This window comes from Coenobita brevimanus, chromosome 89 (genome assembly GCF_032717465.1).
Source record: "Coenobita brevimanus isolate Jiangsu-jjx chromosome 89, ASM3271746v2, whole genome shotgun sequence".
In the NCBI taxonomy this organism is placed as follows: domain Eukaryota; kingdom Metazoa; phylum Arthropoda; class Malacostraca; order Decapoda; family Coenobitidae; genus Coenobita; species Coenobita brevimanus.
In genome coordinates, this window is record NC_137042.1 from 29,498,949 (window position 1) to 29,521,778 (window position 22,830).

The 22,830-nt window shown below is 43.7% G+C and overlaps 1 protein-coding gene across 1 annotated transcript in view; it reads left to right on the forward strand.

Moving 5' to 3' along the window:
* Positions 1-22,830, forward strand: part of LOC145411360 (ras-related protein Rap-2a-like) — a 77,973-nt gene that overhangs the window by 44,934 nt on the left and 10,209 nt on the right. The window contains exon 4 of the mRNA XM_080281385.1: positions 22,561-22,776. Coding sequence (XP_080137511.1) covers positions 22,561-22,776 — 216 coding nt within the window. The remainder of the gene's footprint in view (positions 1-22,560; positions 22,777-22,830) is intronic.

The window sequence follows — 22,830 nt, forward strand, 5'->3', positions numbered from 1 at the left end:
GAAGCGAGGGTAGGAGTAGGGAAGTGGAGATGAGAGGAGAGAAGAGAAAGGAGAGGAGGGGAGGGCATAGGAGGGGAGGGGAGGGGAGGGGAAGCATCTGGTGACCCTCAATATCAAAGTTGGGCTGACTTAACCGTGGTCGTCTCTCTCTCTCTCTCTCTCTCTCTCTCTCTGGCATTCTTTCAGGTTTGGCGGGGGTGGTAAAGTTTGGTGTACCCTTCCTGTTAGCTTCATTACTGTGTGTGTGTGTGTGTGTGTGTGTGTGTGTGTGTGTGTGTGTGTGTGTGTGTGTGTGTGTGTGTGTGTGTGTGTGTGTGTGTGTGTGTGTGTGTGTGTGTGTGTGTGTGTGTGTGTGTGTGTGTGTGTGTGTGTGTGTGTGTGTGTGTGTGTGTGTGTGTGTGTGTGTGTGTGTGTGTGTGTGTGTGTGTGTGTGTGTGTGTGTGTGTGTGTGTGTGTGTGTGTGTGTGTGTGTGTGTGTGTGTGTGTGTGTGTGTGTGTGTGTGTGTGTGTGTGTGTGTGTGTGTGTGTGTGTGTGTGTGTGTGTGTGTGTGTGTGTGTGTGTGTGTGTGTGTGTGTGTGTGTGTGTGTGTGTGTGTGTGTGTGTGTGTGTGTGTGTGTGTGTGTGTGTGTGTGTGTGTAATGATTTTGGAAGGTTTACGGATGTCATTATTATGTATTTAGTGGTACTGGTAGTCTGGATACCACTTAACCCCCTGAGCCCGAAATCGTCCTATATATATAACATTTTTCCTTCTACCAGACTATATCACTCAAATTAAAAAGACCTCTTGCGTTAAAAAATAAATGACAACCTCGGACAGAAGAGGTAAATGGGGGTTACAGTAGGCTTTTTAGGGAGGGAGAAGCAGACGAAATACTGCTCTGAAATTCATCCTACCTGGCCCCTGAAATTCATCCTACCTGGCCCCTGAAATACATCCTATGAGACGTAGGGAGACAGGTGGACCAAACAAACAAAGGTGGACGGGGAAAGTCACTCAGGTATAAGGTGTTGTTCAGTCACCTCACGTCTCTTTGAATCTCCCTCTCCCTCTCTCTCTCTCCTTTTTCTCAGTCTCTCTTGGTCACTCTTTATCCCTCTACTCAACCTTCTTCCCCCTCCTCCTCCTCCTCCTTCATTGTCCTTATCATTTTTCTTCTCTTATCCCTCTCTCCCCTCTTCCATCTTAAGAATATCTCATTTTCCTTTAATCTCTCTCTCTCTCTCTCTTTACCCCTTTAAATTTTTCTCTTTATTCCTTCATCCCTCTTTAGCCTTCTCCTCTGTCTTCCATCACCTCCTCTTCTCCCTCCTCCTCCTTTTCCCTCTTCTTTTTTTCTTCCTTCTCCATTTAGTTTCCTCCTCTTCCTTCTCTCTCTTTTCTCTCCCTTTCTTCCTCCTCCTCCCTCTCCTTCATCTTTTCTTTCTGCTCCCCCTCCTCTCTCTCTCTCTCTCCTTCTCTCCATTTTCATTCCTCCTTTCCTTCTCCATCTTCTCCCTCTCTATCTCTCCCTTCCTCTTCCTACAGAGATCTTTTTGTCGGCCTTCTCATGTCTCTCTCCCTCCCTTCGTCTCCCTTCTCTCTCTCTCTCTCTCTCTCTCTCTCTCTCTCTCTCTCTCTCTTCCTATTTCTCCCTATCTTTCTCTCCCTCCCTCCCCCTCTGCCTCTCTATTTCCTCCCCTCACAGAATACAAAGACGATGGTTGATCCTGTCAGTTGAGTTTGGACCTCTCTCTCTCTCTCTCTCTCTCTCTCTCTCTTTCTCTCTCTCTCTGACACTCCTTCCTATTGACAAAGCCCTGGTATGGTGTCACATGAAGGTGTCAAATGAACCCGGTGTCACTTCCCCCCAGTCCGCCTCTCCTTTACTGACACGCAGAGGCCGACCCTATAATGCAATCAGTGACCCAGCCTGACCTCTACTGTCCTGCTCACTGCCCTCCGCCCTCCAGTGTCACTAATGAGAGAGAGAGAAAAGGAGGGGGGGAGGAGGAGTACGAGGAAGAGGCCAAAGGTTGATTTTTTTTTTTTTTTTCTGAGCTGTGTGTTTTTATTTTGCTTCGTTCCTTAGTTTGTGTTTTGCCTTATTTTTTTTTTTTCTCTCGTTTATGGTGGAGGTGATTGATGATGATGATGATGATGATGATGATGATGTTAAAGATGATGATGATGATGATGATGATGATGATTATGTTGATGATGATGAAGATGATGATGATGATTTTGTTGATGATAATGATGATGATGAGTTAAATACAATCTCCAGTTATCCTTTAATGTCGACGGGATTCTTTACTTCTTTTATTCTAGATGTCGACAGACGATGTTACCCATTTTTTTCGATTCGATATTTTTTTTAATTTTATTTTTCGTTCCAACATCGACAGCGTTCTTACAGAATATTACATTTTTTTAAGAATTAACTTTTTTCCTCCTCTTTTTTTGTTTTTAACCCTTGTTCTAACTTTATCAGCGTTATTATTCTTGTACTATTTCACATTTCCTCATCTTTTAACCACACACACACACACACACACACACACACACACACACACACACACACACACAAAAGCACGTAACACATCCAGAAATAAAGCGGCACGGAGGAGGTGTTCAGAAATCCCTCAATCCCTGAAGAATAAAGCCTTTTGAGATAAATCCGCTAAATCCCTCCACCTTCCTCTTTCTTTTCCTCCTCTGTGCAAGGATTATGAATTCTTTATCCTCTGTTTTTAAAAGATACACCCGCCATTTTTAAACCAACTCGCTTTAATCTGTCTCTACCTGAACCTGTGAGAGAGAGAGAGAGAGAGAGAGAGAGAGAGAGAGAGAGAGAGAGAGAGAGAGAGAGAATTTTTAACTCTTTACTTGCTGCTTTACTCCTCTTGCATTTTTCTTCGGCTAACGTCTTAAAATTTTACTACACTCAAGAAAAACCAGAAAAATGTCAAAAAATATCATGGTTAACGTTGGGGTAGAATTAAGAAAAAAAAAGTATTACATTCATGCATACGACGGTCGATTAAATTTAGCTCCCAGAAACTCAACAAAGCCATCATCATCATCATCATCATCACGACTTTAATCATCACCATCATCATCATCACTTTAATCATCGTCATCATCATCACTTTAATTATCATCATCATCATCACTTTAATCATCATCATCATCATCACTTTAATCATCATCATCACTTTAATCATCATCATCATCATCACTTTAATCATCATCATCATCATCACTTTAATCATCATCATCACTTTAATCATCATCATCATCATCACTTTAATCATCATCATCATCATCACTTTAATCATCATCATCATCATCACTTTAATCATCATCATCATCCTTCTTTAATCCTCCTCCTCCTCATCATCATCACCACTTTCTGTCATCATTATCATCATCACTCTAATCATCATCATCACTAACAGCATCACCCTTATCCAGGAACGGGAAAAGGAAAAGATAAGAGCGAGAGCCATACAGAGATAAAAAGAATCCTACCAACTCCCTGACATGCAGACAACAAGCATCGCATATCGTCACGTTCGGGAGATGCATTTTTTTTTTTAACAGACTGACAGGAGAGGCTGTCGGCATCATGACGCAACTAGAAAAATTTTATATGTAACGAAGGAAAGAGTGAGGGTCGCACGCCATCATCATCATCATCGTCATCATCATTATCGTCATCAACCTCCTCCTCATCGTCACCCTTCGCCATCATTAACATCATCATCATTATCATCACCATCATTATCAGTCACCATTACCATCACCATCATCACAACCTTCTTTCTCACTCATGAACAGGATGGAAGGGATCCGGGAACAGGAAATGGACAGCATAAAAGTAGGAGACTGACAGGAAGAGCTTTACATTTTTCTGAGAGATAAAGAGACATGGAGAGAGCAACAGAGGCACCACTTACTGAACAGCCATAAAAAAAAGCCACAAAAAAGTCACAAACATTCCACAGACCTAAACACACACACACACACACACACACACTGACAAAATTACGCGCATCATAAACCAAATTATGTAATGTATTGGCCATGCATAGAGGCGATTTTTAACAGAGACAGCCCGTAGAGAAGTGAAAAAGCCCGTAGAGAAAGGAGACAGCCCGTAGAGAAAGGAGACAGCCCGTAGAGAAAGGAGACAGTCCGTAGAGAAAGGAGACGGCCTGTAGAGAAATGAGAAAGCTCGTAGAGAAATGAGACAGTCCGTAGAGAAATGAGACAGCCCGTAAAGAAATGACGCGCCATAATCCTAAAGGCCAAGGTCGGAGGAGACGAGAGCGCACACGAGCCCCCCCGTCCCCCCCCCCCCAAAAAAAAAAAAAGAAAGAAAGAAAAAAAAAACTCGAGACCTAATTGACACGGAGACAAGATCCATCATTTGCCAAGTCACGTGCCAGGCTGGAAGGTGTGAAAATTACCTGACTGTCTGTATATATATTCCTGAGAGAGAGAGAGAGAGAGAGAGAGAGAGAGAGAGAGAGAGAAACAAAACGCCACGGATCATCGTTAAGAATGACATTAAAACTGACAGAAAGCCACAGAGAAAATATTAAAACCGACAGGCCATGAATGAGAAAGAAGGTAAAACAGCCACGATATCGAAAAGAAGGCCCTTAACATGAGAGAGAGAGAGAGAGAGAGAGAGAGAGAGAGAGAGAGAGAGAGCGGTAACTAAAATGAAATGCATATCCACAGTGTCAGGTGGTGTGAACTGCTGAAAAATTACAGTCTGTGCATAAGAGGGAGGGGCAGAGGACCCCCCGCAGGCGAAGGGAGGGGTACGGGGGCCTCAGGGGTGACTGGGAACGTGACAAAGGGCTTTCATGGGGGGGGGGGGCACCATAGGAAGTGTGAGTGGGGGGATAGGGGTGAGAGAGGTTGGAGAGGGAGGTACTGGTGAGAGAGAGAGAGAGAGAGAGAGAGAGAGAGAGAGAGAGAGAGAGAGAAATCAGTGCGCGAACAGCAAATCACAAAAAAGACGGACAAATTGCTAGTGTCTCCATCAAATCTGCGCAGTGGTTTCTGGCTTGGGGGGAGAGGGAGATTATTGGCTCCTGTGAAGACTAGGGGAGGTGAGAGGAGAGGGGAGGGGACGGGAGGGAAAGAGGTAGGTGTGGGGACAAGCGAGGTGAGGGAAGTGGGGAGAAACGAAGTGTGGGGATAATGGTTATTGGCTCCTGTAAAGATGAGTGGAGAGAGGGGAGGTGTGGGGAAAGGGGGAGTATGTAGAGAGGGGAGGAGTAAGGAGAGGGGAAGTGTGGACAGCGGAGGGGTATCGAGCTAAGAATGGTGTGGGGAAGTGTAAGGTTGCGTGCACACCAGAAGCTTGCTGGTGTGGGCGGGAGTTCTGTTTATTGTAACCCATCAGAGTTCTCGCCCGACCCCGCCACCAGGGATTTGGCGAGGACACAGTCAAAGACAAGTGTAGGGAGAGGTGCTGGGAGGTGCAGAACAGACGTGGGGAGATTGTGGGAGTGTAGGGCAGGTGTGGGGAGAATGTGGAAGTGTAGGGCAGGTGTGGGGAGACTGTGGGAGTGTAGGACAGGTGTGGGGAGAGGTGTAGGGAGATGCTGAATAGGTGTGGGGAGTTACGTATATGTGTGTTGGGAGACTGAAAATGAAATATTAAGAGAGAAAAGATCTACCCAGCAGGAGGAATGATTTAGTGACAAATGGAATATACCTCTAATGATCTTGAAATAGAAGTGAGGAAATCTGGTACAGTTAATAAATTACCTTATTTCTTTTCCTCTGGTATATTTCATCCTTTTATTTAATTTTCATATTTTCTGTGGTCTTGATGTTTCACTCTTTTCTTTCTAAAATCTCATTCTTTTTTTTTTCTCTCCTTTTCCTCTTATCTCCTCTTTCTTCCTCTTTTCTTTTCCCCTTTTTGTGCTCTCTTTATCTCTTCTCCATATTTCTTATTTTTCCATCTTTTGACTGCCTAAACTTCTTCTTCCCTTCTTTTGCTTCTCTTTCAGTTTCTGTCTTTCCATTGCCTACCTACTCTTCTTCTCTCGTCATTTTATTTGCATATTATTTCTTGTCATCCCTTATTTTTCCTTTTTCTTTCTCTGTAGTTTCTGTCCTCTTTCCTCCTTGTCTATTCTGGTTCCTTCTTTACATTTTCCTTTTTCTTTTTTTTCAAACACGTCAGAGAAGTTTGGGGTCACTGACTCCTGTTGTTCCATCTTTTATGCATCTCGTCTTGTTTCCTCCTTTTGTCTTCTTTTTCTCTTTCTCTCTTTCTTTCTTTTTTTTTTTTGAACCAGGAAGAGGAGACAACAGTTTGAAATTTACTGGTCCCTGCTTTCCAACTTTATTTTTGTTCAATCTATTTGTTTTTTCCTTTCACGATTTTTTTTTTATTCACACCCGTAACAGCCAAAGGAAAAAAAATGGAGGGCTGACCACACTTGCTTTTTGGTTTTTTTATTCATGATTTCCTTTCTTTTTTTCTGACTTGCTTCTTTCTTTCCTTTTCTTACCTGACACAGTGAGAGGAAAGACAATTTAGTTCACTGTCTCACGCTCTTTTCCCTGTTTCCTGTTTCCCTCTCTCTCCTTCCCATTTTCTTTTTTTCCCAACATGTTATAGTCGCAGGAAAGAAGAGTCTAAGGTTAACCATCCCCTGCATTCCTGGGCTCTCTGTAGCAGGGGTGCCTGAGGTAAATGAGCCTCTTTGATCCCTAACCTAATGAAGAGCTGACACACAGGACACGGCGACTGATGAGGGAGAGAGGGTCGGGGAGAGTGGGGGAGGGGGAGAGGATGGGGGAGTGAGGGTGGGGAAGGGACAGCAGGGGAGAGTGAGGGAGGGGGAGAGGATGGGGAAGGGAGAGCAGGGGAGAGGAAGGGCGGGGTGAAGGAGTGGTGGAGAATGGGGAAGTGAGAGAGGGGGGGAAGTGAGTTAGAAGGGAAGGGGAGGGGAAGGGATGGAAAGGGGGGAGAGGGAGGTGGGAAAGGGGGGAGTGGAAGAGTGAAGGAAGGACAGGGTGGGAGATTAAGGTGAAGGAGAAAGTAGGGGAGGAAAGGGGGAGTCTGGAAGTGGAGGAGGGAGAGAGGGGGTACAGGAGAGATGGGAAACAGGGGGATGGGATATGGGGAGTGGGAAGGGAGGTGCCGACACTGAATGAAAGGATGATTGGGTGAGAGAGATGGGGAGGTGGGAGAGGAGCAAGGAATGAAGGTAAAGGAAAGGGGAAAGAGGAGGGGAGAAGGGTGGTGAAGAAAGTGGATGGCAGAAAGGACAGGGGTGAGTGAGAGTGATAGGGTGAGAAAGAGGATGGGGAAAGTGCTGGCTGAAAGGGAGTGGAAGCAGAGGGGGGAGGGATGGGGGAAGGGAGGAGAGGGAGGGAATTGTTTGCAGTTAGGGAGGGGGAAGTGATGGCAAAAGAGTAGGGCAGATGAGTGAGAGGGGTGTGTGGAAATGTGGTGAACGAGGAGGGGGGAAGCAAAAGGTAAGGGGAGGGAGAGGGAGTGCTGAGATAAGAATTGATGAGTGTGAAAGAGGAGGAGGGGGAAGTGGAAGACTGAGAGTGGATGAGAAGGCGTGTGGTAAAGGAGGGGAGAGAGAGAGAGAGAGAGAGAGAGAGAGAGAGAGAGAGAGAGAGAGTGTGTGTGTGTGTGTGTGTGTGTGTGTGTGTGTGTGTGTGTGTGTGTGTGTGTGTGTGCGAAATGTGGTGAGAGGGAGGTATACAAAAAAAAAATAGTGAGAAAGGGATGAAAACAATGATGTATGTTAGAGAGAGAGAGAGAGAGAGAGAGAGAGAGAGAGAATGAAGAGGAGAGAGGCGGCATAAACACGAAAGGGGGAAGGTGAAAATGACAGGACTGAGATGAAAGTGAGAGAGAGGGAGACGTGAAAGTGACATGAGAGAAAGCAAGAAGGATGCGACATGACATTATGGGAGAGGAGAGGAGAGGAGAGGAGGGAAGAGAAGGGAGAGGAGAGAAGAGACGAAGAAGGAAGCGGAGGGAAGTGAAAGGATGAGAGTAAACAGAGGAGATGATAAGAGGTGAGAAGAGAAGGGACAAGAAGGAAGAGGGAGAGGACAGAGAACGTAATTAAAGAGAGAGGGAAAGGGGGAGGGAGAGAACGATGATTAAAGAGAGTGAAGAGTGAGAGAAGGGGGCGGGGTTGGGAGAGTGACATGAGGCAGCAGGAGTCAAGTGAAGTGACATGAGAGGAGGAGGAGGAGGAGGGGAGAAAACGAGAGATAAACGAGAAAGATAAAGTGAGAGAAGAGAAATGAAGCGCAAAGAAGAGAAGAGCAAGAGACAGACAGTGAGGGAGGGGAGGGGGGGGCAACAAGATGAAAGGAAATGTCTAGGAAGAAATTATTCCTATGGTACCCGCTGAGGAGGAGGAGGAGGAGAGAAAAAAAGACGCGGTTTGGGTGGAGGAAGGAGGAGAGAAGGGATGAGGCGGGTAGAGAAGGGGGGAAGAGGGGAGAGAAGGGGGGAGGCGGGGAAAGGACGGACAGAAACAAGATGAAAGGTACGGTCCGAGAAGAATGGACTCTGTAAGTACCCACTGAGGTAAAGAAGAGCAGGAAGAGAAGAGAAAATAAGCAGTGAGAAGAGACGAGAAGAGGAAAAAGGAGGAGGAGAGAAAATATGAGGAAAAAAAAAAAAAGAGAATATGACAGGAGAGGATAGGAGGGGAGAGGAGAGAGGACGATAGAGAAGAGACAGAGAAAACACAAGCAAAAACAGAGCGACAGGGAAAGGGGAAGGAGGGAGCCAGCACAAGATGAAAGGCATGGTCCAGGAAGAGGGGACTGAAATGGTACCCGCTGCGTGAAGGAAGAGGGGTGATCAACTCGGCCGATTTAGCTGCTCTGATGGCGAAAGCAGGGCACAGGGGAGCCAGGAAAACCATTATGGGGGACGGATTGGAGACAGTTCTAATAATAAGACCCAGGAGACAGAAACGACATCTCAGGAGAGGAGGTGGATACATTAAAAAAAAATATATTGGGCTTAAAAATACACGCCACAGGAGAAAAAAAAAAAGCCATGACAAGCTGGAATGGTAAGGAGTACTAAAAATGTAAGGTGAGAGGACAGACTTAATGAGAAAATTGGGTAGGCGACAAATTTTCAAAAATAAATTGGTATGGATGGATGTATTATAAGAAGAGAGAGTGACTGTCATAAAATACGTGTCAGAGGAAATACTGAGGCCGACAGGAATATTTACAACTATAGAAACATCACTAAAGTCTTCCTTGGATTAACACGTATGAAACTATCAAGAAGAATGAGGCACAGACAAAAAATTATTAAGGATAAGAACACACAGAAAGAAACAAGGAAGGGACAAGCACAGAAAATAATGAGGGAGGACGACAGAGAAATGGAAAACGCGAAGAAAGATGTAACATATGTAGAAAATAACAAAGAAGGATGAGAGACAGAAAATCGTAAAGAAGCATACGAGAGAGAGAGAATACCATTAAAAAGAGAAGGACAGAGACAGACAATTATGGAGGAAGACGGAACTCAGACAGAAATCAAAGTATACACTCTAGTGAACAGAATACCTTTTTAAAAACTCGACTGAGACAAAATTCTAAAAAAAAAAAAAGAGTGGAGAAATGTAATATGGAAGATTGAGATGGAAAGGAGACGAGGTCCAAAAAATCTTCTTCAGGAAAGTTACGTAAAATGCGATTGACAGAGTTCCAAAAATAAGCTCAAGAGGACAATATTGCAGCGTTTGAGCCGAAAGTTCTTCCGGGAGTTGGTGCCACATGGAAAAAAAAAATATTGCCTAAAACATTTCTAATATTCAAAACGTGTGAAAAAGGCGTGAAATTTTAACAGATATATTCAATTTCATATACTCGAGGTTGAGTAAAAAGGTCCCTCAACTCCCCAAGGGATATTTTCAAGAACAAAATTCAAATGTATATATAAACAGATAAACAAGTAAAAAGACTGCCTGACAGATAATGATGGAGAATGACAAATAAACTGATAAAGATGGAGACGGACAAATAAAAGTAGATCAATAAACAATTATCTAGATAAACGCATTAATAAAATATAAAAAGAAGTAAAAGAAAAATAATCCAATACATTTTTCCAGAAACCAAGAATATTGTCTCCTCCCCCTCCCCTCCGAAAAAAAAGAACAAGAAATATGATGGCAGAAGCGTCCTTGTCACCCAGCATCACTCAAGAATATTAAGGCTGCCATTGACGGGCATTACGGGAAAGAGGCGGATGGTTGCGTGCTGCGGAAGGAACGAGGAGGATTGGTTGATTGAGTGGTTACACGGTTGATTTGGTGCATAAGTGGTTGACTGATAGGTACTGGAATGAGTGACTGACTGGTTGGTGAGGTAGGTCATGCATTGGCTAGAGTGTTGATTGGTTGTCCTGGCTTGTTTGTTGATTGACTGATTGATTGTAGGGTAGTTGATGAATTGGACAGAGAGTTAATTAGTTATTTGGTTGGCTTCTTGACTGATTGGTTTACGAGTTGGTAAACTGGTTGACTGGTTAGGAAAATGGGTTGTTGATGGAAAGACTATGTAAATTGATATTAATTTCTTGGTTGTTTGATGAGTTGATAAAATGACTGAGTGGCTGGTTGACTGGGTGGGTTGATGGTTGATTGGTGGAGGGTAGAGGTAAGCTGGTTGACTGGCGGGAAAGTTGGTTGGCTGGGTGATGGAGATTTGGGGTTGGCTGGCTGATGTTGGAGGTTGTTGGGTTGGGTTGTTTGGTTGCCTGAGGCCACATTCTTGCCAACCTGCATCACTCAGGAATATCAAGTCGGCCTTTGACGGGTAATACGGGAAAGAGGATGATGGCTGAATGCTTGGGGAGGGGGGGGGGGAGAAGGAGAAGGAGGATTGATTGCCTGAAGGATGGATGGATGGATGGATGGATGGATCGATGGATGGATGGTTGAATGGATCGATGGATGGATGAATGGATGGTTAGAGATTTTTTTTTTTTTTTACCTTTATTTTTTCTATCTCTATCTCTTGTCAGCCCCCCCCCCCCAAAAAAAAAAAAAAAAAATGGTATGTCTTTCGTCCTCTTACTTTTTATTTTCTTCCTAAAGTTTAGTATCTTTTGAGTTTATTCTTCCTAAACATGTTCTTAATTTTTAGTAACAGAATCATCCAAGGAAAATTATGTTCCAGCATTATTTGTTATTAACTTTTCCTCCAAATTTCCTAAGGTAACTATTTTTCTCCTTTGTATTTTCAGTTCATTCAAACCCAAACTTGGTTCTAATTCAGTTTCCTCTCCTGTGTAACTTCTCTAATTGGCCCCCCAAGCTTTCTACACCCACCTTAAGACGTGTTATTTCCTTCCCATTTTCTTTGCTCTTTTCTTCTGCCATTTCTCTCTCTCTTTCTCTCTCTCTGCCTTTCTCCTGTTCCTTCTGTTTCTTTCTTCTTCTCTCATTTTATCCCCTCCTTTTTTTTTTCTTTCTTTTCTTCTGTACCTTTCGCTCTTCCTCTTATTTTCCTGCCCCTATCTTCTTCTTTCTGTTTTCCTCCTCATTTCCCCCTTTATCTTTTCTCCCTCATTCTTCTCTTCTTATTACTCCTCTTTCCCCCATTTCATTATATATTTCCTTTCCCTTCATTTCATTCCCTTCCTCTCTTTCATCTTCCTTTCCACCCATTCTTCTTTTATTCATTCGCCTCTTCCTTTCCTCTTCTTCCTCCTCCTCTATCCCTCAAACTCCTCCTCCTTGTCTTCCTCTTTCTTTCACCAATTTCCACCCTAATTCTTTATGAGGATGTGACGCACCTGAGTTTCCCTTCTGACTTCCATGTTTTCCTCCTCAGTGAAGCGCGTTTTCGTCTTCTTCACCTTCTTCCGTTTATCTTCGCCGATCTCTTTCCTCCTCCCTTTCTTCACGTTCTTTTCTTTTTCTTAATTATTTTCTTTTGCTCTGGCTTTTGATTTCCTTTCGTTTTCTACTCCTCTAAATCTTCTTTTTTGTCTCTCAGTTTTCTTCTTGTCTTCATTTGTAATTTTCTTCCTCTTCTTCTTTATCTTCTTCTTCTTCCTCCTCCTCCTCTTCTTCTTCCTCTTCTTGTTTTTCTTCTTCATTGTGTTCTTCCTCCTCTTCTGTTTTTTTTATCTATATTTGTTAATCTCAGCCAAAATTTACAATATTCCTTGCTCTCTCGTGGGTCAAATAAACCTTAAGTCTATGCAGATCTTACGAACAACGTATAAAAGTGTCTTACGAAGAGTTTGTACCTTAACCCTTTCAGTACGACGACGTCCTTATCGTAATCGTTGCAACTTACACATACCCACACATTCATAAAATCCAGTGTTTATAAATGAGCACTTTCATACGCTTTCAGTTTTCAGTTTCTTCTTTGTGAATAAATAGCTCTGCCCCCCACTTACACACACACACACACACACACACACACACACACACACACACACACACACACACACAAATCAGGGCAGCAGGGCAGGTAAAGGTACTAGGACAGCTGAGCGATAACAGGGCAGGTACGGTCGCCAGGGCAGGTCACAGTATGAAGTAGGGAGGTTCGGGGAGCAGGACAAGGCAGGACATGGCGGGGCGGGGCAAGGCAGGGCAGGTCACAGTACGAGGTAGGCAGATAGGAGAGCAAGGTAAGGCAGGGGGGACAAGGAAACGGGGCAAGGCAGGGCAGGTTACAAGACAGGACAGGTTAATTAACGCATGTGTTACCTTGGTGTCATTGTTGTCAGCAAGGTGGGGGGGGGGGTGCTGAGACATAATTGCACCCTGCCATATTATCTCTCTCTCTCTCTCACTCCCTCTCTCTCTCTCTCTCTCTCTCTTCACCTTCCATTTCTCCCCCGCCTCCTTCCCTCTCCCTACCCTTTCTCTTTCATTCCTCCACTCCTTTCCCCCTTCCTTCCCCCCTATCCATTGGCTTTGCCATCCAATCGCTTCCTCCCCTCGCTCCTCTCCTTCCCCCCTTCTTCTCCCTTTCTCCCCATCTCTCCCATTCCCCCTCCATTTCCTTCCCCCAATCCCCCACCCGTCCTTTCATGCCTCGGTGCGGTTGTCAGGCAGCAACACACACACACACACACACACATACACACACACACACACACACACACACACACACACACACACACATCTACATACTCACATGTACACATTACATAAGCTCCAGTACTACACAATATGTTCAGTAAAAAAGAGACCCATAATAATTACGATATTTTTGTCACTAACGAAACGAATGAAGTGAAATTTGATACAACCTTAAATTCATTACTATTTGTCCACAGTTACACCAAATTTCAAAACCTATTTCATTCAGGGTTTAAGCACTATTAATCTCGGTGCCTCAAACTAGCGGATTTTCGGTGCACCTTATTCACTGGGATGACTGTATTCTCGCTCTTATTGTTCCTTTTTCGTTAATTAACTGTATAAGGCTTGTTTTTTAATCCTTTCCTCTGAAGGTGACTCCACAACAAGGGAAAGAATCGTGAGCTAAATCATGACCATTAAGACTGCGCGGTCAGTTATCGAGTACAGCATGATCACCATAGTCTTTTTACTCTAACTTGGCCTAAAATTGCCATCTATCTTGAATGCTGCGTTGTACTGCAGTGCGACACTAGAATATAATGCTAGTCACGACGAAGTGCTGTGGAAAGTATGTAGAGCCGTAGCACTGTCTCTTTCTACCAGTGAGCTCCGCGAAATAAGCCACAAAAGGTCGGAAATCTAGGCCAGGTTAGTGTGAAAAAACTATGGCTCAGTGAAGGTGGCTCCCTGAAGCCCACTCACTGCCTCGCTGGTGGAAGAACAGAATTTCACTTCCAGCTTTTCCATCTCCTTTCATCTCAACGTCAGAGAGTTCTAAAACACAGAATATTTTTGACACAGACTCAAGTTTGTATATATGGACTTTCGTTTCAATCCATTCGCTAATAACGGATATATTGGCGTTATTCTTGCCCCTCAGTGTAGGAAATCACCCTATATTTATACATTACATTGGCGCGAACTGGCCGATTAATCCAGTAAAAAAATTTGGGCAAAGCGACACGTGTAGGTGGTGATTGTGTTATACAGAGCTCATATATATGCCAACACAGGCTTGGTGAATGCATATCGTGCCCTGATCACCATACTGACGGCCTTTGTGCACAACGATGACAGGGGCAAGATGAGAGTGGCAACACCTGTCTGCATGTAAACACTATACAGAATATGTCATGGGAGAGCAAATTTGAACACTGTGCAAAACAGGACAGAGGAAAATCAAACTAACACAATTAAGGAAACAAACATTAAACAAAGAAAAACAAGCTACACACACACACACACACACAAATTTTACAGTGAAGAGGAAATCGATAATATACATTACCTCAGTCTGCAGAGGAAAATAAGGAGGATTGCAAGATGGCGCTGCGGTGTTGTTCTCTCCTTACCTGCGTGAAAAAAAAAGATTACTATTATTTTTTTTTATTCAGTCTCGAGTATTGCCAACCTGTTCCTCTCTCTCTCTCTCTCTCGTTTACACACCACCCCAACAAAGCCCCCTCTTCCACGCCGGAAATCCTCCTTGCTCACACAACGCTCAGCTTTTTTTTTTTTTTTTTTTAATATATATACTTTTTCTGACCCACTAATTTCAGCATGCATTATTTTTCCACAGCGTAATTAATTCCACATCTTTCCACTATTGTTTTCAGAATCTCTGGTGGTTTTTCCTTATCCTCCCCCCCTCTTCTCTCTCTCTCTCTCAATTTGCGCTGGATTGCTGAATTTTAGCGAACGGAAGAGCTTTTAGGCTTGTGAGCACGAGGGAATAATGTTATCTTCTTTCTTTCTTTTTTTTTTTTTTTTTTTTTTTTTTTTTCAACCTGCTTCCCCCAGACGAATTTTTTCATCTTTGGCTATTTTTTTCCGAACTTAGGGGGTTGGAGGGGGCTTTCCTTAACCCCTTCAGGGCGATGACGTCTTTTGTAGCTTATTCTTACTGCCAACAGATGACTTGATTCAGTTTGGGAAAGCTTTCTAAACTCTGTCAACTCTAACTTGGCCTAAAAACTGCCATCTCTCTCCATATTGTATACGGATTTATAACAGGAAATTAACACTAGAATAAAAGGCCTGTCACGAAGAAGTGCTGTGTCAAGGATGTAGAGGCCTAGTATTTTTATTCTGACACTTTGTTACGTGAAAAGAGCCGCAAAAGGACGAAAATCAAGGTTAAGTTTTGGTGAAAGGAGTATAGCAGGGAGGAGCAGTGAAGGCGACCATGAAGGCAACATTTAACCAGGCCAATCTGATTAGTCTTTTATGGTCAATCTGATTAGTCTTTTATAAGTTGTGTGAAGTAATTTGGCAACAGGAAGAAAAAAAATAAAGCAGAAATGGGCGGCCCTGTGGTTGAATCAAAGCCAATATAATCGCTCAAAACTTTAACTGAACTAACACACACACACACACACACACACACACACACACACACACACACACAATCTTCCTCCTCTGAACATCCACTTTCATTCCTCACTCATCCACTTGTAGCAGCATTTCTCCCTAATCTCAATTTCAGACGATCCGCATTCCCTCCAATCCTAACTCCTTGCATAAGAGAGGGAGGCGGCATTCTTCTTCCGCCCCCCCCCTCTCTCTCTCTCTCCATCCTCCCGGGGGCCTTGAAACTGGGCCAAGCAGATATAGACCCAAATCCCCCCGTCCTTTCGGCTCATCCTTGCTTGCGTCAGGTTTTTCCCACCCCACCTCCGGCCAATAAGTATTTCAAAACACCGAATCGCTATACACTTTATGCGTCTTCCCCTTCCTTGAGGCCCTTCCCAGGAGTACGGAATCTCTTTTGTCTTACGGGAAACTTGAGTCTAAAGGAGTCTAAAATGGAGTCTATTGTTTCCCACGAGTCAGTAATCTCTATTGTTTGACTGGGATTAAGGAGTCGCTATTGTTTCACGGGGAATAAGTCTTTCATTTACTGGTCGTCCTTTCTTCCTACTTCCCGTTTCTTGCTGACTTGTTTCCTGGCTCAAGAAGGGGTGCCCAATTTTTTTTACATTTCCTATATATTTTTTCTTAACAGGACACAGGGCAAAGGAAGTCCAAAATATTCTAAGACGATTTTAAGGACGTAATAGGCGGAAAAAGACTATTACAAAATTTTACCATTAAGTAATTTTGATGTAGGTAGCAGATAATTAGCACTTAACAAAATGGAGTTACAGGATTACTCTACCTATCTCGAGACGATTAATTTAAGCTTGAAAAGTCTCCTCTAATTAAAAGGATAAAAACTAAACTTCACCAAACTCTGCCCTACGAAGAGGATTTTTCTGTTTCTTTCCTGGCATCAACACACGATTTTCTTGAGCTAGGGAAGAACAGGTTGCTTCAAAAGTCCCTTCCCTCCAAGCGATTACATTGGACGCTCTCTCTGTCTCTGTCTCTGTCTCTGTCTCTCTCTCTCCTACACCCAGTATCCTGCCGGTCGTCGATATCCTGCTATCCTTATCATATTGACTATCGGGAAGCTATAATGGGGACGCCACTGTAAGTGCTTAATGCAGGATCTTAACCTTATATACACACAAGCGGATGTGTGTGTGTGTGTGTGTGTGTGTGTGTGTGTGTGTGTGTGTGTGTGTGTGTGTGTGCACGCATTTTGGCTACATACACTCACAAACACACAACTTCTCAGCACCTGTCTACCCACTCTTTCAGCTTACCGTCCTTCCCTTCTGCTCGACATTCACAGTTCATGGACAAACAGACGCCGCATTTCTCCACTTTGCGACCCGATGTTAATAAAACTTCACTTTCTGCTGAGGCGGATATTTGGTTTAGCGATTCACTCAGATGGAAAGAGTCGAGGTTTTTGTGATTTTGGCTTGAAAGTGAGGGAAAGTGAGTGGATGGTATGGGAGGGGGAGAGGGTATGGGACGGAATAGAGAGAGGCATATGCAGGCGGAAGATAGGATGGTGATGGAGTTGTGGTGGTGGTGGTGGTGGTAGGGTGAAGGAGAGAGGGGGTGAGAGGGTGGAGAGGGAGGGAGACCTAGAATGGGGTGGAGGGGAAGGTGGAAGGATAGCCGGGGAATGCAAGGACTGGGGACAGAGGAGTTATACCAAAGAATATTATTATGAAATTTAATGCTATGAATTTAAGGTAAGAAAAGTGAGAAAGGTGAAAAACGGAATATGGGAGGGGAGATGAGGAGTAACGAGAAGCGGGAGGCTGGTGGGGAAGGAAATGAAAGGTGGGAACGGGGAAAGTGTGAATAGGTTGGGAAACTGAGGCTGGAGTTCTAGGGAGAGAGAGAAAAGGAGTGTGAAGGAGGTGGGGAGAAGTGTGGGAGCGAGGCGTGGAACTGACGTGAGTGGGAGGCTGAGGAAGGCGGAAGTGGGTTGGGACACAAACGTGGGGTAGGATGGGAGTGTGTGGGAGGGGGGATAAGATGGGGTGTAAAGGAAACAGAAAGTGCACTGGCAGAGAAACAAAAGGGTGGAGTGTAGAGGTGGAGTGGGAGGGGAGGTGGAGTGGAGTGGGAGTGGAGGGGTGGAAGTCAGGACGGGTAAGATGTGGATGGAATAGGAATGTAGAAGTAGGGGGGGAGGGAGAGGACAGGAAGACAATATGAAGATAGGTAAATGAGAGGAATAATGAGGAAGTGGGGGAGGAAGGGGAACAGGAAGACAAAATCAAGATGAGTAAAGAACGGAGGGGGTTTATAAAGGGTGGATGAAGGGCTTGTGGAAAGGTGGATGAGGAGAAGGGAGTGAATGTGGAGCCTCCCTGCACTGTCACTGAACCTAATTCTCGGGGGCCGTCACGTGCAGCTGATAAAGTCGTGTTTGCTCCAGAATCCAGCTGGCTTGAATGGGCTTTGGTTGTGGTGGTGGGTGAGTGGGCTGGAGGCTGGTATTGGATCTGCAGTCTGTTTACTTTAACTGGGTTTAAACTAGCCACTCTCAGCAGATCTCAACTCTGTTAATTTTAGTTGGGCTTAAAATTGCCATCTCTCCATCTCGAATGCAGCAATGGATTAACACTATACCCTTTTAACTCCAACTTGGCCTAAAATTATCATCTCTCTATCTTAAGTGCTGAGTTGTAGTAATAGATTAACTCTAGAATATGATGCTAGTCATGAAGAAGTGCTATGATATGGATGCACAGCACTGTCTTGTTTTATTCTGCCACTGAGCTATGTGAAATAAACTGCAAACTATGAAAATCTGGGCCAAGTCGAAGTAAAACTAGTATGGAATATGGTGCTAGTCACGATGAAGTGGTACGGGCGGGATGTGGGGCCTTAGTATTGTCATAATTCTGCCAATGAGCTACATAAAAAACTGCAGAGGGACAAAACCCTTCGACTAGTTGAAAAAAAATAAAAAAAAATAAAAAAAAATAGGTATCGCTGTGTATTCATCATCATCATCATCATTAACAAACAAGAAATGAAAACAGTAAATATGGAGGAAATATTAAAAGCGTCCAGTCATCATCACCACCATCATCATCACCATCATCATTAACATACAAGAAATGAAATCAGTAAATTTGGAAAAACTATCAACACTGCCCAGCTTCAGTCATCATTATCATCATCATCATCATCATCATCATAAACAGGAAATAAAAAGACTAAACTTGGAGGAACAATCATCAACGCCCAATGAAAATGGCTGCATATACATTCACGACAATGTCCGGCTGAGAGTTAAGCTGAGAATTATACTACCAATCAAATGCATATCCCTGTTGGCAGCACGATCATTGATTCTGGAGGTTTTAATGATGGTGTGGTTAATTATCTATCTAGCTACCTGTCTGTCTGTCTGTCTATCTATCTGTATGTGAAGCTCAAAATTACAGAGCCAATGAAATATTTATCCCTGTATTCAGCACAATAACAGATTCTGGAGGTTTTCATGCTGGTGTGGTTAATTAACTATCTATCTATCTATCTGTCAATCTATCTATCTATCTGTGTGTCTGTCTGTCTGTCTGTGTTAAGCTTAAAATTACAAAACCAATCAAATATATATCCCTGCAGGCAGCACAATCATTGATTCTGAGGGTCTCATTGGAGAGTGAATGGATGTAATGTTGGTTAGATAAATAAACTATCTGTCAATTTAACAATCTATCTATCTATCTATCTATCTATATTTGTGTCTGTCTGTCTATATCATGCCGGACGTCACTTATGTAGGCCTTTCATTCAGAGTATAATCTAACAGTTGTATTTAGCAGAGGAAAACGTTTGCCTAAAAAATCATGATAAAGCTCGATAAAGGTACGTGTAATAAAGCAATGTCGATGGCTCTTTACTAGGGCTGGACGGCACTTAGGTAGGTACGTTAACTTTCATTGCGCTTCCCACCTCACCTAACAAATAGCATGTCCACTCCTACAATGTGCATTCTTAATCGTGGTTCCATGAAATCTGCTAAGCCTTAGTTGTGCCGTAGGAATGAGTCTCCTTGCTTACTAGTCAAACCAACTCTCCCATCTGGCTACACCTGGCCATCAACTGAACCGAAAGACGAATGATTCCTTGGTTACTAGTCAAATCAACTCTGTCATCTGGCTACACCTGGCCATCAACTGAACTGAAAGAGGAATCAGTCTCCCTGGTTACTAGTCAAATACAACGCTCCAATCTGACTATACCAGGCCATCAACTGAGCTGAAAGGGGTTAGGGGTTTTTGCCAGGTTAGAACAAACACACCATACCAGCAAACGATTACAGTATATCCACCTGAGCAACACCTGGACCCGACAATGGCCTGAAGAAGTAGTGGAGATAAATACAAGAGTGGCATTGAAGATTGGAATTAATTTTGCCGGGAGATTCTGCGTCACACCAGGTACGAATATACCAGTCTTCGCTGCTGGCACACAAGACCCCCCTAGATAGATCTCTTAAACTAATACCGGCACACCTGTTACGATTAAGAGGCGAGGCAATTAGCGCCCAAGAGGTGAAATGTGAGGGTCTGTGGTGCCATCTGCTCGTATGTAGGTGGATTCCTGTGTCTGGAGTCGAAAACACACACACACACACACACACACACACTTCAGCACTTTCTTTATAGGTTGCCCCGCGAACATCAAGGACTAAACGGTTGACTTCTTTCTTTAATTTCTCTTTTCTTTCTTTCTTTATTCTTAACTTGTACAACTGAGATACAAAGCGGGTACAAGAAGTGCGAACCTCTTTCCTCGCACCTCACCAACAAGTCCTTCCACGCAGTCCTCCCTCCCCTCCCCTTCTCTCTAAAACTTTTCGTAAGATTGCAAACTCTATCTGACAATGCAGTCCCCCCCCCCACGGCTCCCTCCCCCTCCCCCTTAGACCTGGAAGCCGTGTGTCTGCGTCTCCTTGGTTACTGTTAACGCCATGAGAAAAATTTTTATGTATTAGAGGAAAATGTTACGGTACACAAGCAGTCAAAAGTTTATTTACACCATTTTGGGACAGGGTACAAATATAATGAACTCAGTCTTGGAAACCTGAAATTAATTAGTAAAGTGTGACAGATGGGGGAGCTTCGGGGCCTTTCAGATAGTGAGCTTGGTGTGTGGTGTGGTGTGGTGTGGTGTGATGTGAAAGAATGGTATGGGATGGTGTGAGAGGGTGGTGTGGTGTGGTGTGGTGTGTGGTGTGGCTAAAATATACGGGAGTGAAGTATTCCAGCGTTCGAAAATTGTATGGGAAATTTGGAAGAGAAATAAAAGACGAAGGAACACGGGAATTAAACCCAAAATGGTCATCAGCTTTTTTTTTTTAACCTTTTGGAGTCATTATTATTATTATTATTACTATTGTTATTATTATTATTATTATTATTGCTATTAACGAGTACAGAGAACTTTTAATATTAATTATTCATCTGACTTTCAGTATCAAAATTTCATTCCACTTTAACCTCTCACCAACTGCCTTTCCTCTTAAAAAAAAAAAGTTAGGATTTATCTCTTTTTTCCTCTCATCTGTCTATCCTGTGTTAAAAAAAATAAAGTTGGGATTTCTTTCATACTGTGATTTCATGCAAGGGAGAAAGTCAGTAAAGCAGTGAGGACCACAGCGCTCCTTTAATAGTAATCTGGTATTGGCTGGACACTGGACCGCCCCCCCCCCTCTCGCTCTCTCTCTCTCTCTCTCTCTCTCTCTGGAAATGCCTAATGGAGTGCAACAGCGAGGTACTTGATGGCTTCACTTACCGAATGAATTAGGTAAACCGATATTATGGTAAGATATGGATGAGAGAGAGAGAGAGAGAGAGAGAGAGAGAGAGAGAGAGAGAGAGAGAGAGAGAGAGAGAGATTGTAGGTATGTGCGTGTATGCATGAGGGGCAGGATTGTGTGTGTGTGTGTGTGTGTGTGTGTGTGTGTGTGTGTGTGTGTGTGTGTGTGTGTGTGTGTGTGTGTGTGTGTGTGTGTGTGTGTGTGTGTGTGTGTGTGTGTGTGTGTGTGTGTGTGTGTGTGTGTGTGAGAGAGAGAGAGAGAGAGAGAGAGAGGACGTAAGGGTGCATGACACAAAGGCAGTACAAACCCCCAGACTCCATCCTAAAGCTGACCCACCCTTACCAAAATGCAGGCAACGCACGAGGGAAGGTGTGTGTGTGTGTGTGTGTGTGTGTGTGTGTGTGTGTGTGTGTGTGTGTGTGTGTGTGTGTGTGTGTGTGTGTGTGTGAATAAGGAACACACCCGCTTAAATGTAAATATAAAATCAGAGTTTCTATATTTGCACGGGACGGCATCCATTTTGGGACATACTAATGGTGTCCCAGGAGGAAAGGACATGAAGCTGGGATATGAGAGATGAGGGAATTTACGCAAATAATAATAATAAAATAATAATAATAATAATAATAACAAAAATAATAATCACCATATCAACATAGGTCAAAATCTCAAACGTAAACAATCAAAAAGTTACTGATGGATTTATGGGCGTCTATAGTCCCCCCCCCTCTCTCTCTCTCTCCGGCATCGCTTTCCATTTCCAGGTCTCCTTTACTATTCACGGGGTCTATTTCCTTTACTTACTCCTCTCCTCCCTTCCTTCCCCTTCGCCATTTCCTCGTCGGATTGAATTTCGGCAGTGAGTTGTATGTATGTATAATGTATGTATGTATTCATGTATATGTGTATGTATGTATATATATATATGTATGTATGTATGTATGTATGTAAAAGCGATACAAACACCAACAACTATTAAATCTTCTCTGCCACCAAACCCACAAACTTCTTCCTCTCCCTCCCTAGATCATCACCAATTACACTTGGGAGAGTACGAGATCAAGAAGACTCTTTCTCTGTTTCTCCCCCTCTCTGATCTTCTCTCCCTCTCTCTCTTATCTTCTCATACTCCTTTGAACAGATTATCACCAATTACAAGCCCACCATGGAAGGGATACAATGAGAGCCATCATCATCATCATCACCATAACTCATTCGCGTTCTCTCCCTCTTTCGCCAGATCATCACCAACTACAAGCCCACAGTGGAGGAGCTACACCGGGGGGAGTACGAGATCGAGGGCGAGATACTGATCCTGGACCTGCTGGACACGTCAGGCACACACCAGTTCCCTGCCATGAGAGAGCTGGCCATCAGACAAAGCGATGCCTTCCTCCTCGTCTACACCATCGACAACGCCGCCTCTTGGGAGTTGCTGGCCACGCTGAGAGAGGAGGTGAGGCGTGTTTTTGTATGTGCTGACACCGAAGACTTTACTGGCTATTACTAG